Here is a 19,648-nt window from a genome sequence, read left to right as displayed (position 1 = left end):
ACGGAAGTGTTTGTCAGGACTCGCTCAATTTTTCCCCACACGCCCTGAGCTAACCTCCCGAAAGAAATACGAGCGTCCTGCTGTCCTTTCCAACCGTAAGGTTATTTTTGTGCATTAAACTACAGCTGGTGCTAGCTAACTGCTCCGTTAGCACGTGTTGTGACATAACCTGGTTCCTGATGAAGGAGCAATTCTCATTTTTCATCGGGAAACACAGCGGGCTGCTCCCTGGGCGGCGCATGCACAGCGGGCTTTGTGCGGGAGGTGGCACCGCCGACGCCATGGAGCCGTCCCTGTCCCCATCCCTATAGGCACAGCACAAGGGGACAAAATTCGGCCCCACAGCCACGGGCAGCCATGCAGGGGTACGCGAGGCTCTACCCAGCCGATCACCTCCATGCGTGGAGGTTTTAAAAAAATGCATTCATCTCAATTTTTCTGTAAGCGTAGGTGGCTCACAATGCTCTCTTCAGGATCTGATCCACCTCTCCGTAGCTGAACGTTACGGCGACGGCCGATTTCTTAATCCGTTCTCAACGTGAGCGTTTCTCAGTTGTTAAGCCCGGTGTGAAAGAAGCCTTTCATGGTCGAAAAATCCCCCAAGAGTAACATATACAGCCCGCACTCGGCTGGTGGTGTGCGAGCGGGCATGAGCCTCCCTGCCGCAAAACCCGTTCACTGCGGCTCACCCGGAGGGTTTTGCGTGCAGATTACAGAGCTCTGCACTTAATTTCTTCGTATTTAAAATCTGTAAATTTTTATTTGTCTGCATTGAAAAATGCCTCCCATGCCTCCGCCTGTAACTCTAATCATTTACCACAAAAGATAACTGGCCGGGGAAAGAAGCTGGAGCGTGGTTTTGGAGACCGGCGCCCAGAGGAGCGGTTGGCGGCTGGGTTTTTCAGGATCAGTGTCAGAAAGCAAGGCTTTCCAGCACAGACTGTAAGGCATCCCCTCCGACAACCCACGTAAATAATCTTCAGTCTAATTCCATGGGTTGCAGCATGGCCTTCAGCTCCACGGCTTATTAATTAAGCTGTTTAACTTACTTAATTTAAGCCTCAATTGTAGCTACACTTCTCTTTATGAACTGCATCAAGCCGCTCGTCCATGACATTAAGCAGCTATCACAGCGCCCAGAGTCGGGGCAGGGGACTGATTTTCAACAAATTCACCAGAATGACGCAGAATTGCTGCCTGCCGTGAGGTGAGGCCCAGGCACCCAGTGCTCCGGCACGAGGACGGAGCCCGGCAGCCCCCGGTGCTCCAGCACCGAGCTCCTGGGAGCCTCATGCCACCCCGAGCTAGACGCTGCCTCTGCTCCCCACGCACGATGCTGTGGGGTGCTGGGGGCAGGGGGGGGGTCTGGGGGCCGGGGTCTGGCTTGGCAGCTGCACACGCACCCAAAGCAAGCACCGGCGGAAGCCCGGAGAAATCTCTCAGCATGGTTTTGAGGTTTGGAGAAAATCAAAGACAAAAGGAAATGGCAGGCAAGCTTCGCTGGAGCACGAGAAGGCAAACAAGCCGTGCGGCTTTTCTGACTTGTTTGTTTTAGGCAGCTTTAAGAGAGGGTTTGCGATCGCTGGGAACAAATTCCTAGAAATGAGAAGCTGTTATTTTTCGTAATTTAATGCCCTCGCTGCCGAGCGGCAGGCAGGGCTGGGCGGGCCGTGCCGCACCGGGAAGGCTCTGCCTCTGTCCCAGGGACATCAGCCGTGGCTGCAACGGGAGCAGGATGGTTTTCAGGATTTCCTGCTATGAAAATTCACGCTAACCTAACCTAGTACCGAGTCCGGGTTTCTCAAAAGCAGACCATTAATTTAGAAGCCCAAAGAGGAATTGTCAGAGAAGTGGCTAAATCCCACATGGCGAGGCAGGTTTTCAATGCCTGAACCACACGGTGACCCAGGCACTTAGGACGATTTATTCCAGGCATTTTCCCAGCGGCGTCAGCCCAGCAGTGTTGGGCTGTGCTACGGAGCAGGACAGCTCCTGTGGCACCAGGGGACAGAGCCCTGCGCCACGCTGCAAAACAGAGACCCCTCTGTGTCACCAGTGAAGCTCCACAGGAGGGCATAGCACTTATCAGAAGGGGAAAAAGCCCTTCCCAGTGAAAATGCAGTGTTAAAACGGCAGTTAAAAAATGACAAAGTCGGGAAAAGCAAGCGTCGAAAGTTGCAAAAACAACACTGCACATCCTGTTTGTTTTACGGCCACATCGAACATCCTGTATGTTTTATGGTTTACATTTTACAACGTAAACAGCAATATATTAAGCTACACAGCTAACCAAGAGAAAAAAAAAAAACAAAAACAAAAAAAAAAAAACAAGAGTACAGGAATAACACGTGCAAAGCAAGCAGGTCGGTGCAGCTACGGACACCTGAGCTCTGCCATGTGCGGACTCTGTGTAATTTCTACTGTGCGAACCCAGCATAGCTATTTTCCTTTCATTTCCTTGGTGCTTTTCCCCTCAGAGCCGAGTGAAGGGGAGAGATGGCCTGTGATTAATAATGTCAGCATGAAATGGTGCCGAGGTGCCTTTGAAGCTCACACATGCTCCCCTGGGGTCAGCAGACTGGGGCAGGGTCAGCCCCGTGCTGCTGCCAGGCCGGGCTCCGTCGCGGCACCAGGATGCGTGCGCGTGCTTTCTGGAGTGTGAAATTTGCAGAAAATTATGAGTGCGACAAAAAATTCTGGCTCCTTAACAGCTTTTTTGAACTGCCAGGGTTATCCTGCCTCTCTCCGGTTCAGCGTGGGAGAATTTCACTCTTCCTGCCCGGCTGTTCAGTGGCATCGTGACAATTTACTCCACGTGAAAATAAGCCCTTTGGTGGCTGGAGGCACGGCAGACACCCTTCTGCTCTATTTGTGCACTCGTTCAGGACCTCTTCACAGCCCCCCACCCTGCAAAGCGCTGCTGCCAAAACACATGGCAGGTTAAAACCCAGATATGAGGATAAAAGTAGACTCTCTTACCTGTGTTTCTTGAAGGAGCTGATGGCACTAAACATAAAGGGATTTAGAAACCTACCTTCCCTTTCTGTGGCCAGTGGGTTTTGTTTATTTTTATGGGACTTTCAGCTCAGGCAGTGAAAACCAGACAGGTCCCTGTTTTTACATGCATTATATAAGCGTCCACTTGCCTGGCAGTCTGGAGGGGCCCTTGGTCTCAGTTATTACATGCACCGGGGTAGATAACTGTGCACTTCCCTCTTCTGCATTCGCAACGCACATGAATTAAGATTTTCCAAATAAAATACTCGATCTTTTATAGGGCTGCCAAAGCCAGCTTGGAAAATAATGAGTTTATGCAACCTGTTTGTGTGAGCTGCGTGCGCTTTGTGCAGCAACGGCCAGGCTGAAAATCCTGCAGCACTGCCTGGAAACTTCCCAGGCAGAAAATAAAAGGTCGGTGGCATCCGGCAGACACTGCCTTTCGGCGAGGGGAAGCCAGCAGTCACCCTGCTCCCCTGCCCACCACGTTCAGCACCCCCAGACCCAGCCACATCAGAACAGGTACCACTACCCACAGTTAAACCAACCGGGTCACCCCCGCCAGCACCCCCATCCGCACACGTTCAGTACCGCGGCCCCCCCCCTCCAGCCAGCACCCTCGCAGGACTTATCTCTTACATGCCCGAAGGGATCCAGGTGGTTGTTGGTGAGCTTCAGCTTCTGGAAGGACACCAGCTGCCGCATCCAGTGCGCGCCCGTGGCAGGCGAGTCGGGGTGGACATAGAGCCGCCCCGGCATGGCCGGCTCTGCCTTGCCGGCCACCATCCTGCAAACACAGCAGTTACAAACTGCACCACCTGGGCAGAGCCCATGTCACAGTGTTTTGCCATTGAGCCCACACCACCCCCTGTGAGCCCCGGAGCAGCCCTGTCCTGGGGGATGTGCCAGGCCCCGAGAGGCTCCCGCTGCCCGCAGGGTTTGGGATCTCTGCCGCTCCATGTGGCATTTCCCTGGGGTGGTGTCACCATGTTGACATGGGTTAAGGAGGACATCTTGCCTCGATTTTTGGAGAGGCCTGGCCATGGAATAAGCCTTCCAAGGCCATCCTGCAGATGGGGATGATCCCACGCACTTCTCCAGGAGAAGGTTCCCAACAGCAGTCGGGGCCGTGGCTCCCATGGGACGGGGCTGCCCCCAGGAGCTGGGTGCTGGCCCTGCTCTGCCCTCACATCCCTTCTGCCAGCTGTCCTTGCCCACACATCAAACCCACCGCTAACGTTCACGGATGTGAAATCTCACTCTGATGCATCCCTTAATGGCAACTGCCCCATTACTGTGTATTGTTCTCCTCTTATAAAACACCAATAAAAGCAATATTACCAAAAACAACAGAGACTTTCCAGCAGCAATAAAATGAAAAGGGGAAACAGCTCAAGGGCTGGCAAAAGCTAAATTAAACAGAGTTAATAACTATCCATCATCTAGGGCTTAATGGTTAAAACACAAAGTGGACTGGGCGCTGCAGAGGCCCTCAGTCCACTCCTCTTACCCAGCAGCACTCCAGGACAAAAGTGAGTAGAAAAGGAATTTTTAAAAACTGGAGCAGCCCTAATGTGCAAGTAAATTATTGCAGTTTTATAGGATGTCACTGGGCTTGTTCCCATTAAAATGACTACGAAGTTTTCCATTGCTCGTCTTTTCACCATGCAGCAGTAGGTGGAAGGTTTGGGGAAAAAACACGGCCTAGTCTCAGTCAAGGAGACTGCTAGGCATATTTTTGGGTAAAAACCAAGAGAGAAAAAAAACACGCTTCCTTTGTCAGAAAGCAAAAACCCCATCTGCCTCTGTGGTAAGTAACTTTACTATCAAAAACACAAGGAAGGGAAGAATTAGAGAAGAGAAAGAAACTCTGGAGGAAGAATAATAAATTAAAAGAAAAAAGCTGGGTCCGGAGCTGGACTGCGGTAGGCGGAAGAGCTGCTCCCTTCTGCTGAAGCAAGCGTGACTGAACAGGGCTTGGAATAAATGACCCCACATTTTACTTCGTAGCTGACCTCCTAAATGCAAAATATTGGTACAGGAGAAGGAATTTAAGACATAGATATATATTTTAAGGCCAAAATGGACCATTATATCACCCAGTCCAGGCCCTGACACAGGCTGTGGCTTCACCCTCTGATGCCTGCACAAGGCCAAACAACCTATGCTTGACCTAAAGCATCTCCTCTGAAAAGACATTCGATCTCTCACTCTGGAGATCCACCAGCTGTGTTAGCAGTTTGCTCCAGCAGGTAATCACCCAGCCTGTTCAGAACACTTAATTTTGAATGTTTCTGGTTTTAACTTCCAGCCCCTGTGCTTGTTGCACCTATCACTGCTCTATGCATGAGCTCTGGGACGTTGGCATCCAGGGAAGGCACAAATAGTCCATCCAATTGCAATTCTTACTGAAAGGAAAGCAAATGCAGAAATGTTCTCTTACCATTTATTGTCGCAGAATTTATACCGGTGGTCATCGGCTGGGACTATGTCGATCAACAGGATGTACTTGGTCTTGGGGTTCATTCCAGTCACTTTGACCTTGTAACTAGGAAACATCCTCCTTGGGAAAAGCAAAGGGTTAACACGTTAGTGAGCAAGCCAAAACAGCTCGGACTGATGGAAAGCTTGGAGCAGCGCCCCAAAAGTCAGCTCCACCACCAGCACGTGAGGAATTCACGCTAGGACAAATGAGCTGCAAAACATTACTGCTACTTACACATCACCTGAATTAAACTCAGCCCTTCCAGACTGCGGGCTGTGCAAAGGGCTAGCACAAAAATGGGGAAAAACAAAAACAGTGTATCATGAAAGGCTGTGTATACACATCTTACATACATAAGGAATCTATGAAATATTAAAGAATATATTTTTAATAAAGCTATGGCCATGAAATCAGCATATACATGGTCTAATGGAGATGGCCCTGACTGGGACAGGCACCTCCATGCGCTTCCTGAGCTCTTGAAAGCACCAGGAGCCAGGATTTGCAGGAGCAAGCACTTTACATTCTCTGAGCAACTATTTTCTTGGCTCCATCTTCCCAACATCCTCCTCATACAGTGGAAAAAAATAAAATAAAATAAAAAATAACGATCCGGTCAGTTGAGCAAGCTGGGAGCCAAGGCAGCAACCTGCTGTGAAGTCTCCTTGTCATCAGCACAAGAGGATGGAGGATGAAAATGGCTACATCCTGCAGTCACTGTAATTGCCGTAATTAACAAGGGGCCCAACCCTGATGTCACTGCTCCACGAGACGCCCAGGCCATTCTGCCATCCCCTCCTGCAGCCGGGATGCCCCGGCTCGGCAGCACCATTTTGTCGCTGCTTGGGGAGAAGGCAACAAAATGGGCCCTGTTAGAAATCATCTCAATCGACTCTTTTACACACCCTGCATAAATTCCAGATGTTTACCATGTAATTAGCCGGGACTAAAAAGGGGTGGTTTACCAATGTCCGTATTTGATTTTCATTCATAAACTCTGCACTCCTCTTAACCTTGTCCTCATACAGGTAAGCACCTGTATAAATACAGTAGGACATTTCAATTTGCGAATACACAGCCCAATTCACACATTGAAAAAAATTGCATAAGGAATCCAATCTGAATGCCAAGATTTTAAAAAAAAATTAGGCCTCAAAATTACATTTGAAAATGAAACCAAAAAGAGAAAAAATAGATTGAAAATCAGAAAGGAGATTGATGCAATTTGACAGTTGCTACATTGTACCCAGAGAACACCCTGCATTGGGGATTTTTATAACATCGAGCTTCTGAATTTCTTTTTTTTCTCAATCATTTCATTTACTGTAGTACATCCAAGCTGCTAAAGTAGCCGGACTGATATATTGTAAATGTTAAGTGCTTTTTTAATGGCATTTAAAATTAAGCTTCAGCATATGGACTTCATACAGCATGGACATGCCTGAGTTTATAATGTTCTTTAGTATAGCCCTCTAAAATAAATACAAAGAGCCAAAGTACTACTATAATATATACAGCAGAAATTCTTTAAGGATAACAAATGGGGACTCGCATCTGATTGAAGGTGTTGCTTAACTTGCAAACCGCTCAGTATCTTGCGGTGGTAGCGTTGGGCTAGGCAGTCAACAGCCGAGCTTCAGCCACGTTTGCCAACTCCCCGCATTCTTTTCCAGGAAAACATGGGGTAGGTTTTAGTAATTTGGCTGTGCAGGACATTTCATCATTATTATTAGCTGCTGCATTTTGGCCTTTAAAAAAAAAAAATATGCGACTAATGTGCTGTCCAGGGACTTGTCAGTTTAATTTTCTTAATGAAAACATATTTCTCAACCCCTTGGCAGGGAGTCGTTCAGTAAATATCTCTTTGCAATACGATACAAACACGGGTTGTGCATTTCTGGTGGGAAGGCATGACAAATCGAAGAGCTGGGTCCAACAAAATGCAGTCATATAGAATTTCAATTGAAAAAAATAAAAATAAAAAGGGCGCGCGAGCACCTAACACCGCGTCCTGCTCCTTGCAGGAGAGGGGAGCAGAAACCCCAGCCGAGCTGCGGGGCTGCAGCAGCGCAGCCGTGCCCACCGTGGGCCCGTGCAGCTCCCGGCGAGCCCTGGGAAGTGGCCAAAAACCTGCCTGCTTCCCCAAATTTACGGTGGGTCAACAGAGCCGCGCGGCAGCGGGCTGGAGGCGCAGCAGTGCTCTGCCAAGGCTCTGCAGGCAGGAACTCTCCTGCGGATGGGCGTGCTCCGCAGAGGATGAGGAGCACTTGCCTGCTCCACAGTGCCAGATTTCCCTGACAATAGCTTGCTTCAGCATCCATTGCCCACAGCCTCGCGCCGAGACCGGCAGCGGCTGAGGAGCTCCTTCGGCACGACGAAGGCTTGCCAGCACCTCGCCAGGTGCCACCAGGGCTCGGCCTGGTGCTTTGCCCCCTCAGTCCTGCCACCACACACCACCCGAACGTGGCCAGATCTTCCCCGTGTGGAAACCGGTCACAGAAATGGTGAATCTGGGACTTGCCGAAGTGACAGCAGCCACACTGCCGCTCTGCAGCGGGGAAGCTCACCGGGGTTTAGCTCTGGGCCCACACACGGGGCGCAGGGTAGCCATCAGCAGTTTAAGCCACCAGCCACCAGGAGATTGAAAGCAGCAATTGCTGGTCTCTCCGGCTTTGGTTCAGACCCAAAGCTTGGTCAGACATAGTGTCCTGGGGCCCTGAGCACGTAAATGCCACCACCGTCCCACGGCCTGTATCTCCCCCTTTCCGCCCTGTTTCCAGAAGGCCCGCACGATGTGTCCTGTCCAACCCACGCACAAACTCAGGGTGACGGCTGTGGCCACGGCCCCGCGGAGCACTGGGTGACCACCCTGCACAGGCAGACACCGCGCGAGCAGCCAAGCACCAGCAGGCCCTGATTTTGAACACGTCCACCACCCGCTTCTGCCAGTGAAGACGGGACCACACAGACTCCTCAAAAGCATCTTAACGGTCTCCTACGCCCCTCACAACCCTCTGCTGGACATCAGAGCAGGGGACAGGGACATTTCTATGCCCCGAGGTGCCAGCAGTGGCAGGGCACAGCGATGGTGCCAGCTCCCACCTCAGCGCAAAGACGTTAGTGTGCTTCCCCAACAGAGCTGCCCTCAAAGAAAGCGACCACAGGATAAAGGCTGCGCTGCCTCGCTCCACACATCTGCCCTGAGGTGAAAGCAGCCGGGCTGGCCCCAGTGGCAGCGGGCTGGGGCCGGGGCTGGTGCCTTGGGAAGAGCCGAGGGGATGAGCGGAGCCGGCGCCGCCCGGCCACAGCCCCGGCTAAACCCGTCCCCACTGCTCGGTGCAGATGAAATGTAGCAAAAACAGTAAAAGCCAGGAAAATAAACAAGCAGCACAATTCTGTAGCCCTCCCAAGCTTCAAAGATGATGTGCTAGTGAATTATTTGTTCTGATAATGAAGCAGTCATTGCTTAGCTAAGTTTATGCTAGGCACATTTTATCTCTACATGATATTCACAAATTGTTTTAAAATGAACTGTTAGAATAAGCATCTCTTGTTTATTTATTTATTCTATTACTATCCAATCCCCTCGACCATGGAGCAGTTACTGACATGGAGCCAAAGCTCCTATTATGTTCAAAAAAAGTTTAATTAATGTGTAATTGGTTGGTTGGGTTTGGGACAGAGTGATAAGAGGAAGGCTTTGCTTTCATTCGGGGCAGCAGTTCCCAGCCCTTCGGGTTCTCCAGGCCTGGCCACTCCATGGGCATCTGACCTGTGTCCCGGTCCTGCTGTGAGCAGCACGGTAGGTACAGGATGCCCGTGGTGCTCCCAGGTCCTACAGGGCCTTGGGGACAGGGGACAGCAGCCAGCAAAGCCCAGAGCATCAGGGCTGATCAAAGGGCTTGAAACACTCATCCGAGCAAGAACCACCCCGAGCTATGCTGCTCGCCAGGACATGCATGTCCCAAGGACATGTCTTGGCACTGCTGGGTGATGGGGTGGCCTCTGCATGCCCCTCGGTTCTCACCCCCTTCTGCTCCCAAGGGTCTGGTCCTGCTCAGAAGCAGACATTGCCGATGCTCCTGCTGAGGAAGGGGCCTTCTTCTGGCCCACCCGCAGTAAGTAAGGAACTTGCCTGGTGTTTCTGTGGGGAAAACTGCTTGGAAACAAGGCTCGTGAGTCCTGCTGGAGCAACCCAAGTCACGTCCTCACCAGAGGCTGAATCGGTGCTCTCTGAAGCAGACTGGAGCTCACCGTGTGTCCCGTGGTGTGGATGGTGGTTCTCATACTACCAAGGGCTTTCTTCTGTCCTCTCAGGGGTAAAAATGTCCCATAGCCTGTCAGACATTCAGAAGCTGAAGTCCTGTTTTCTACAGGGCTTTTAACGGAACAAGGATTTTACAACCCTTGACTTTGGGGCGACCAAGTAAAGTGGCCTCTAAGGGACTGGCTGGTCAGGAGCTCCAGCACAGCACTGTCTGGGAAGGTGACGCCTATGGCACTTCAGGTCATGAAACAATCAAGAAAAAAAATATAATAAAAAAATCACTCAACATCTTGGCCAATATGCCATATCACGGCTGAAGGACCACCTCCTCAGAAGTTGCTGGGCATGTGGAGATGTCTCCAGTGATATTCCCTAAGCAGCAAGGCAGATCACACATCTAAAACGCCAATAATGAATAGCATAGCCCCAAATTCCTCGTGAGAATTGGTCATGGCTGCTTAAGGATGCTATTGCTCGTCTTCATTGTTAGGAGGGAAGAGAAAGAAATGGAATGGTAGAGCTTCAAGAACCACGTTCTCATTCTGATGACCTTTCCTCTTTTTCCTAATTTCCCTTCTTTTGACAAATATTTCTTCCCTTGACTTAACGCATCTCTAAATATAATATTCTCTGGGGCAAATTAAAACAAATTTGGGGATGTCAGCTGTTTCTTTTAGCCTTTTAAATGGCATTTCCTTTTTGATAGATTCTTGCTTTCAGAAAATACTTTAAAGAGATCAAAGGGTTTTTCAACAGGGTCCCATTTTCCCAGTGTATCCTAACCCTCAGTCCCTTATTTCTCTTATCACCCACGCCACTCCGCTATGACGCTCTGTATACAAAGTAAGAGCAGTTAACTTTGAAGTGCTGGATTAGCCCATGCCAGATCCTTGCCTCAGAATAACAAACAATACAGGTTCAACAGGAGTTCTCATCAGTAGTTCATTTTTCAGCCCCAAATTCACTGTCACTAACACAAGCAACATTGAACTCTCAGTCTATGGACAGATAGGAGAGATTTATCTGGTGGCAGGACCATGACCTAGTGATGAGAAGGTCAGACAGTTAAAGGATTTTTATATTTTGGAATGGCGAGGTTGTATTTTTTTTTCTGGCTAGCACATCTAATTTTTAAATAAAACATTGTTTCTCACATACTTGAGAACTTGGTTAACTGCATGGCTGGTTTCACGGTCTAGAAACATTTCCTCTCTTTGCCCCATGGTGACTTGAAGCGTGGAAGGGCTTCTTGCCTCAGTGCTTTCATTTTGCCACACCGACGTTCGGCGGGGAAGGTCCCAACGTGCAGGAGGACGGGAAGCATCGGCACAGGAAGCTTCACCGCAGGAAGAAACCACGCAAGAGCATGGCCGATGTCCCGGTGCTGCGTGGTTCAGGGAAAGCTGCCCCCTTGCCAGCCCAGCTCCCTCGGCCATGCAGGTCCCCGGGAACTTTCAGAGGAGCCGTGGGCTCGCTGCGGGCTTCGAGGCAAAGCTGAAGCCTGGGCAGTGGTGGGGATCTTCTTCCTCTGCTCTGGGTTTGACCAAACCCTTCCTGCAGCCTAAGGATGAGCGGGGAAGGCTTTGGGAACACGCTTAACTGTGAGCATCCCGTGCCTTTAGGAGACTAACAGCGAAGGTTGTTGTTGGAGACAGAAGCACATGAAAAACTAAAATCCCATCCCTGCCCTGCTCGGTGTGGAAGAGCTCCATCTTCCCTGCCAAAGCTGTCGACATCTTTAGCAGCACGGCCAAGAGCCATCGCAGTTTGCTCCTGCTCCTTTCTCTCAAAGCAGGAGTTTGCCCTAACAGGGTAATTCCAGGACCCCGAATTTAGGACTAAGCAGATCAAACATTCCTTAAATATCTACTTTATTTCCAAGTTTTAAATTGATGGCTCACATTCCTCTGCTGATCTAGGATATTAAGGTTTGCTTTTGGATCAAAAACCTTGAGCAGAGATTCTTGTAACTGCCTCAAAAGATTCTGGACAAATATTTCCCTTTAATTGCAATGAGAACTGGGCATCCATATGCCCTACGGAGCCATGGAAAATTTAACTTTTAAAGGATTATTCACAGAGGAAAGCTGCACCAGCTTAGCCAAAGCATTTATACTTCTTCAAACCTTGATGTCCTAAAAACTAGTTTTATTTTGGTTTACTAAAGTTGATTAAGAACAGATTTTTTTTTAACTGAAATAAGCCACTCTTAAAATGAAACTCGAACATCTAAAGGGGGGTTGCGTCTTTTCCACACATGCAAGCTGCTTTATTGATTTTTTTCTGCACAATATTTTCCTACATATGCTTCCTAAAACCTGCTACCATGAAGACTGAGGCTATCTTTGTACCTGTGCACATCCTGCAGTCTGGCCAAAGCTCAGTTTCAGTATCTCAAGACCCCCGTTCACATCCCGGGAAGGTTGTGCTGCTACAGAGGAACTCCTTTCTCTCTTCAGTGACCGCTCAGGAAAATGTCACTAGGCATTCGTGAACTGCTAATTTTTACCAATTTGCCATAGGCTGCATCAAATTTTTTGTCCCTGGCAGTATCTGGAGAGAAACTGCAATGCTGCAAAGACTGGCACCTTGGAAAAAGGAGTGAAGAGCGAGAGCTAAAGCAAGGCTAGCAGGAGGCGAGAAGTCCTGAGCCAGGGAGAGCGTGTTCGTGAAGCTGAACTTCTTGCACAAACGGGGTTTGGAAGCTGGGACCTAACAAAGAATTACGAAAGACAAAATGGGTTTTGCCACAAGGCTAAAAAAAAAAATAATCGCAATTGTTCAGTTAAATGCCATCACGTTGGACAAGCAGAGTGATACTGAGGTCCCTCACTTGCTGCCCGCGGGGCTGCTGGGCAGGTACACGGGACGGCTGCGCACCCTCAGCTCCGCTGCCCCTTTATTACCTTCACATCGATTTTACTCATTTCATCCAGCGGCACCTCGCTGCCTGGCAAACGGGGGGGGCTTTCTGGGGGATGGAAACCTCGACGGGGGCGCTGGGGCGATGCCCACACCGCGGTCCCCACGCGGCGGTGCGGGGGCAGCGGCTGCGGCCGCCCCGTCGGGGCGGGGGCGGGCGGAGCTCCTCGGGGCCCGGAGCACGGAGCCCGGAGCCCCCTGCCCGGTGCTCGGTGCCCTCTCTGCCTCCCCCCACAGCACCCAGAGGCGGTCCCCAGCCCCTCGGGGAAGCCCCGGGGTGCCCCCGGCCGCGGGCAGCAGCGTAGCCGCAGCGAGCTCCGCTCCGCACCCGGCCTTTAAAAGCAGCGAAAGAAAATTTCTCCCGAGTGCAAATTCGTAATTAGAGCAAACCTCAAGCAGGGGGAACAAGACAAAGGGCTGATTTATGGGCCGCAGCGTCCCATCCTCGGGGCTCCGCGAGGTGCAGGGTTTTATGTACGGAGGAGGCGAGCGGTTTTACGCAAAGTTCAGGGAACCTTGCTAACATAAACTTTTTATCTTTTGACGATCCTTTTAATATAAAATAATCTCTTTTTTTTTTTCCTCCCTCCCACAATGAAGCAGCCGAACATTAAAAAGATAGCGAGCGCATTTTAAAGATGTTTCCACTTTATAAATCAAGCTTTCTTGGCAACAACACGATTTCTATTGCAATGCTGAGCTTACTGTGTTCTCCTAATGTCTCCTACAGATCAGTCCTAAGAGGGAGTAATAATCCCCCAAAGTAATTCTCAGCCCTAAATTCTCGATAATTTATAGTTGGCTCGTTCTGAGGAGCTCTACGAAGAACGAAACGAATGACCCCCCCCCCCCCCCCCCCAAGTTATCAATATTTGCCTTGTTTATACAGAAAGGCTATTTTACACCGTTGCCTTGGAATTAACGCTTCCGCCGAGCTTTACATTTCCTCTCCACTGAGTGAGCTTGTCATTAAAGTCACTGTTTTGTTGTTTGAAATTTAAAAATCAGGCTTCGATTTCGTTTCGTTTGTGCCCCTTGAGGTCAGACAGACCGACACTCCGGCGATTTCAACTAACGGCATTCAGGGGCATCTCCGTGCCTGCTGGGAGGGGGATTAGAGTCCTAATTAGTGCCTGCAATTAGCCGCTTTCCCTCCCCCTCAACGCTAAATGCGAGTACGTCCAAATCTCCATTAACCGTCATTTTTTAATTGGGTCGAGGGGAGGTTTATTATTGCTCCTTTTTTCTTTCTTTTTTTTTTTAAATGACTCGGCCGAAATAAAATCTGCACCAAGCACGGATTTTCATTTCGTCATTTGTTCCCTGCGCCCCCCCCTCCCCCGCGCCCCACTTCGCGCGTGGCCCCGGCCTCGCTGCTCCTTTTTTTGGCACCCTTCACAGCTGGGCACGGGGAGAAGAAACGAAGCGACTGTTTTGTTTCATGTTATTCGTCGGCATTTCAGCCCCGGGGTCTTTTTTTTTTTTAATTATTATATATTTTTTTCCTTTTTCCCGGTACAAGTTTAAAATGGTTTTAGCTGCACTGCGCCGCCCTGATTTTCACCAAAAGAGAGTTTGGTTTGCTAGCTTAAAAAACAAAATTTTGTGCATCTTGGGGTCAATCCTTCGCCCGCTCTGTCCCATGCACACGCTCGGGAAGGTGACTACGTGTGCACTGCCAGCTCCGGCGGACAAAGAATGCGGGACTGAGCCCTATACATATGGATTTGTTTAAACAATCCACGTTAAGACTTACAAAGAGATAACATGCACATTTGGGATGCTTAGGGTCTAGAATTTGGTAAAGATATTACATGTCCCGCACAGACACACTCAGATACTATAAATTAAGGGTAAAATATCTGAGGTCTTGATCCCCTCGTCTTAGCTGACTTAGGTAGCAGACCTATCAAAATGAATCCGGCTCTTCCCAGCGCTAGAAGCTACAGACCAAGCCCCAAGATTTTACATACCAAAACACGGAGTGGTAAGGACTGAGTTACCTGAGCAAGCATTTCATACGCAGGCCAAATAACAAATAAATCGAGCATCCCCTCCTCTCTGGGGGGGGACTACCGGGGATATTACCGAAAGCATCCCCGCCCTGCCTGGCCGCTCGGAGCAGGGGGAAGGTGAAGGAGCCGCTCATGGCCCCCCAGCCGGGTGGGGGCCGAGGAGGGCACTGGGACACCGGAGGAGACAAGGAAAGACCCCCCCCGCACCCCGACTGCTGTACTCGGAGGATGAGGACCGCAGGACAACCGACAGCATGCGTGCAGATTGGGCTTTTTTTTTTTCCTTTTTTTCTACTCGCTCTTCATTATTCGAGTGCCCTCCTCCACGTGGTGTAAAATCAGCAATTACAGGGCACAGCAGAACATGCAGCTGGGTGAGAATTAAACGCGTTTTAACACCCTGTTCTGGCATTTTTTATTTTCCAGCAGCAGCGATGCGAGCTGGCTGCCGCAGAAGCCAAGGGCAGATGTTTCGGTGCCCGCAGTGGCAGCTGGCTATTTTTGTTGGGACCGGTCTGACTCCTGGGCTGGTGATTTTCTGAGGTTTGTGTGTTAATTCTGCTCAGAGCAGCGCGGGGTGGGCAGGGAGCTCAAGGCAGGCGCAGGGACGGTTCCCAGCCCTCCCGCCCCAGCCCGGCTTCGCAAGCTGAAGATGCTCTGATTTGGTAAAAATCATGAACGTTTGTCTGCTCTCAAGAAAATGCAGAACTTTTCCACACCTAACTGACCGTAAAGTAGTACCTCGCACTCTTCCAGTTTTGAGATTAAAGCACATCCTAAACATTCATGTTGCAAACATTTTGGTGCAAAGTATCCCAACACAGCTCTTACCGCATTGTGCAAAGCAGGGGAGTGGGGTTTGCTTTGGAAAAAAATATAGAAGTGGAACTACTATCATGCCAAAGTCTTAAAAATATATAAATAAATAAATAAATAAATAACAACGAAGCGGTACCAAAGGGAATCGAGGCTAAATTTATCAAACGACTCCGCAACTCTTTCCAGCACCCACAGGCTTATTGCTGCCCCACTCGAACACATGCACAGCTTACACAGAAAAAATGTCCTGAAATGTGCGATCACGATCATAATTTTGTAAAATGCCACCGACCGCAGCAGCTCTGCCGTCCCCGAAGGGTTCGAGCAGGACCATTTCGTACGGCTCGGAACCCAACGGTGGTCGCGGGGAATTGTCACTAACCTGCCTGCCTTGGTTATGATCATTTCGGTGCCGGCTTCATGAAATTTCTTCCATAGCTCCTTCTCGTGGAGATAGACTTTGATATTTTCTATTGTCTGGAAAAATAAAGATAGTGAGAAGAAAGAGCAGCACATGGCGAGGGGCGTTAGAGAGGGGCTGGAGGCGGCCGCGAAGCCCCAGCCGCGGCGGGAGGGCCGGGGCCCGAAACTTGCACCGCCCGCTGCCAAAAAGGAGAGAAACCAACGCAGCCCGGCTCTAGCTGCAGTTTCCCGTCCAGGCCGGGCGCTGCGGCCAGAAGGATTCTTATTTTTATTTTATTTTTTTTTTTTTTTTTCGTAGGGGTTTGTGCGCCCGCATGGCGCAGACGGTCCCCGATGGCGCCCAGGGGCTCCCTGAGAGCGGGGCCGGGAGCAGCCGCGGGGACATCCCGGGGACATCCTGGGGACATCCCGGGGACATCCTGGGGACAGCCGCGGCTCCTCCCGGCTCAGCTGAGCCGCGATTTCTGCGTTACTTTCCGCAGAATTTGAGGGGAATTGCGGGGCTGAAGGCAGAGAAACCGCGATGGCCCGAGCGGCCGCAGGCGACGCGAAGTTTGATTTAACGAAAAAAAAAAAAAAAATCTTTTTTTTAAATCAACCGAAAGGAACCAACGCCAGCCACCGCGGGGCCGGATCCTGCTCGGGAGGCGCCGGGGGCCGCGGGGCAGCGCCCGGGCTCGCCCTGCCAGCAGGAGCGCACCCGACGGCCGGCAGAGCGGCCTGTTCGCACGGGAACAAAATAAATAAACGAAGGACAAAAGGGAAAAAAATAAATTAAAAAGCGCGATTCCCTGGCGATTTCCCCGCACCCCGACCCACAGCCAAGGAAGATGCGCGGCCGAGGGAGGCTCCGGCACCGCCACCCGGGGCTCCGGGGCACAGAGCAGCCTCTGCCCGTCCCGGCGGGACGCGGGGAGCGGCGGTGCCCGTTTGCCCGACGGCGCGGGCCGGGCGGTGCGTACCTGCTCGGGGTCGGGGACCTGCGGGCTGCTGAGCGGCGTGCTGCTCCCCCCGGCTACGCCGAGGACGGGGGAGCCCGCGGAGGAGTCCGCATGGCCGGGCGCGGGGGCTGTTGGAAACCCTTCCTCGGTTTCAGACAGGCTTTTCTCCTGGAGCATTTCCTTGGGGGCGAGAGAGGCGCACAATTAGCTCGCGGCACCGGGGGCCACTTCCAGCCCGCGCCCCCCGCCCCGGGTCAGGCCCGGCGGAGAGTCCTCGGGCTGCGCTCGGCGACACTGGCACGGGACGGCCCCGGCCCCGGGGAAAAGCCGCTGTGCCCGGCCGGGCCGAGCCGAGCCGAGCCGGGCCAAGCCCGCCTGCGCTCCCCGGGGAGCTGCCCACGCGTGGCTGCGCTCCCGCCTGGAGCTCGGCAGCTCAGAAGCGGCCGCAGCCTCCCCGCCGCGACCCTTCCTCCTCTCCCCTCCCCGCTGTTCGCCGCCGTGCGGGGCCCGGTACCCGTCGGGGAGGGCGGCCCGGGCCGCTCACTCTGCCCCGTCCCGTCCCGTCCCGTCGGGCGGCCGCAGCTGCGGGGCTCCGCGACGGCGCTCGGGGCCGCGGGCGAAGCGCTGTGGCGTAAACACGAGGGAGTGCAGGGCTCCGAGATAAAAGGGCCCCTCTTAAACTTGGACGGAGACTGGGAAAAGCCAATAAAGATAAGGCCTGACAGCTCTGCCGGGGCTGCCGCGCATCAAGCCCGACTTTTACTGCGCGGAGGGACGCGGCCGCCCGCCCCGCTCCCCTCTCGAGGGGAGGCTGCGGCTTCCCAGCCCCGGCCCTGCTCGCCCCGACACCGGCGCTGCCCTCGGGGAACGGCGGTGGGGCCGGCTGTCAGCACCGGGACGTGCGGGCCCCGACGGAGCGCTCCGCTCCCCGGCCCCGCCGGTCCTGCCCGAAGGGCCGAGCCCCGCTCCAGCCACAGCCGAGCTTCGCGGAGAGCCCTGACCGTGCAGACGGACAGACGGACGGCTCGGCTCCGCAGCCGCCCGGGCACGGCGAGAGCCCGGCACCCTCCGGCCCCGAGAGCCCCGTTCGGGGGAACGGGACGGGACGGGGCTGGACGGGGCGGCCCCAGCCGGGGCCAGCGCAGGTGGGAGCCGGCGACCCCGAGGGCCCCGCCGCTGTCCGAGGCCGGGAGCCCGGGGAACGGAGCCGGCTCCGGGGCGGCGCAGGCCGCGGGGGGCAGCGGGGCGGGCTGGCGGCGGCTGCCCCGGGCCGGGCCGCCGAGGCAGAGGCCGGGGCCCGGCGGGTTGCGGGGCTCCCACCCCGCGGGGCTCCGCGCTCCTTCTCCCCGCCCCGGGACTTACACGGCCGGCCGGGGGGCAGGAGGCGCAGCTGGGGGCTCCTGGCGTCGCCTCGGGGCGGCTGCGGCATGAAGGGCAGCCGCGGGGCGCTCAGGCCGGGCGCGGCTCGGCGGCCCCCGATGGCAGCGGCGTGCGGGGCATCCCCCACTGCGCGGATTCACTTTCCCTTGATCTTCGCGAAAAATGTTCCATAAAGATCCAGTTTGGGGCCTTTCGACTCCCTCCCTCTTTGTCTCCCCCCTCCCTTTTCCCTTCCCCTCCTGTTGCTGACGTTGCCGCTGTCAATCACGGCCCCACAGACCAGCTCTGGCCCGCTCCGCCGGGCCCGGCCCGCTCGCCCCGGCCCCGGCCCCGCGCCCACCGACGGCCCGGCCCCGAGCCCGGCACCGGCCCGGGGCAGCGGCAGCCCGGCCCCCGAGCCCCGGGCCCTTCCCGCGGCCTGCCCGGCCTGCTCGGAGCCCGGCGGCGAGCGGGGCCGCCTGTGGCGGGGAGGCCCCGGGGGAGGGGGACACTCCCGGCCCCGCGGCGCCCCCTCCTCCCGGCCCCGACGGGCCCGGCGCTCCCCGGCTGCCGGGGGAACCGGGAACGGGCCGGGGGCTGCAGCCCGGCGGCCGGCTCGGGAGGCCTCGGAGGCCGCAGGCCGCGCTGCGAGGGCCCGGAGGAGCGGACCGGGAGCTGCGGGACTCCCGGAGGAACCGGGACCGCCCGGAGGGGCCTTAGGATGCGCGGCGCGGCTCGGCGCGGCCCGGCCCGGCCCGGCCCGGTCCGGGGGGGCTGTGCTTGGGGAGAGGTCGGCGGCCTCGGGCTTTCCCCCCGGTGCTGCCGCAGCGGGAGCTGTGCTGCAACGTGTCCCGCCGGCCCGGCCGGAGGATGCGGGCTGCTTTTCGGGTGCGGACGTCCCCGACCGACAGCGGGGAGGTGGGGGGGGAACACGGCGCCCCCTCCTCGGCCGGAGCCGGCAGGAAGCTCCGCGCCCCGTCCCGAGGCGGGCAGGAGCGGGGCGGGCGCAGACAAAGCGGCGGCGAGGCCCGGGCCGCCCCCGGCGGGGCCGCCCCGAGGTGAGCGCGGCGGGGGCGAGGATGCGCTGCCGGTGCCGCTCAGCCCCGGGCAGGAGCCCCGGCACCCTCCGGCCACCGGCGCGGCCTGCTCGGGGTGCCCAGCGCCAAGAGAAACCCAGCGATCATGGGGAGAAACCCCTCGGGAGAGCTCCCGAGCGTTGTCGCGACTCAACGGGCCACATCAGCTCTGCTGTCGCGATTCCCAAAACCGAGAGCAGCCCGCCCCCCCCTCAGCGTTGTCGTCGGTTCCGAGCGGCCTCTCACACCCGCCCGCAGCCGAAACGCGCCCACGTTGCCCCGTGTCCCGACAGCCCCGCTGCCGTGCCCTATATCGCGATAGCCCCATCAGCCCCTCTGCCAGG

General features: G+C 54.3%; 1 protein-coding gene across 3 annotated transcripts in view; it reads right to left on the bottom strand.

Moving 5' to 3' along the window:
* TBX4 (T-box transcription factor 4) overlaps nucleotides 1-19,648 on the bottom strand; it is a 56,966-nt gene that overhangs the window by 14,908 nt on the left and 22,410 nt on the right. Inside the window, exons 1-5 of one of the 3 annotated variants that reach the window (XM_080563022.1) lie at nucleotides 18,232-18,567; nucleotides 16,891-17,049; nucleotides 15,888-15,982; nucleotides 5,441-5,560; nucleotides 3,637-3,784 (exon numbers count right to left, since the gene is read on the bottom strand). In XM_080563022.1, the coding sequence (XP_080419148.1) occupies nucleotides 3,637-3,784; nucleotides 5,441-5,560; nucleotides 15,888-15,982; nucleotides 16,891-17,046 (519 nt within the window). In that variant the 5' untranslated portion in view covers nucleotides 17,047-17,049; nucleotides 18,232-18,567. Of the gene's footprint in view, nucleotides 1-3,636; nucleotides 3,785-5,440; nucleotides 5,561-15,887; nucleotides 15,983-16,890; nucleotides 17,050-17,383; nucleotides 17,401-18,231; nucleotides 18,568-19,648 lie in introns of those variants that run through there. The other 2 variants (XM_080563023.1, XM_080563021.1) reach the window with 2 other exon arrangements.

The sequence above is a fragment of the Anser brachyrhynchus genome (assembly GCF_964034855.1).
Source record: "Anser brachyrhynchus genome assembly, chromosome: 20".
In the NCBI taxonomy this organism is placed as follows: domain Eukaryota; kingdom Metazoa; phylum Chordata; class Aves; order Anseriformes; family Anatidae; genus Anser; species Anser brachyrhynchus.
The sequence above is the reverse complement of the archived record's forward strand: the minus strand, read 5'-3'. Positions and strand labels throughout refer to the sequence as shown.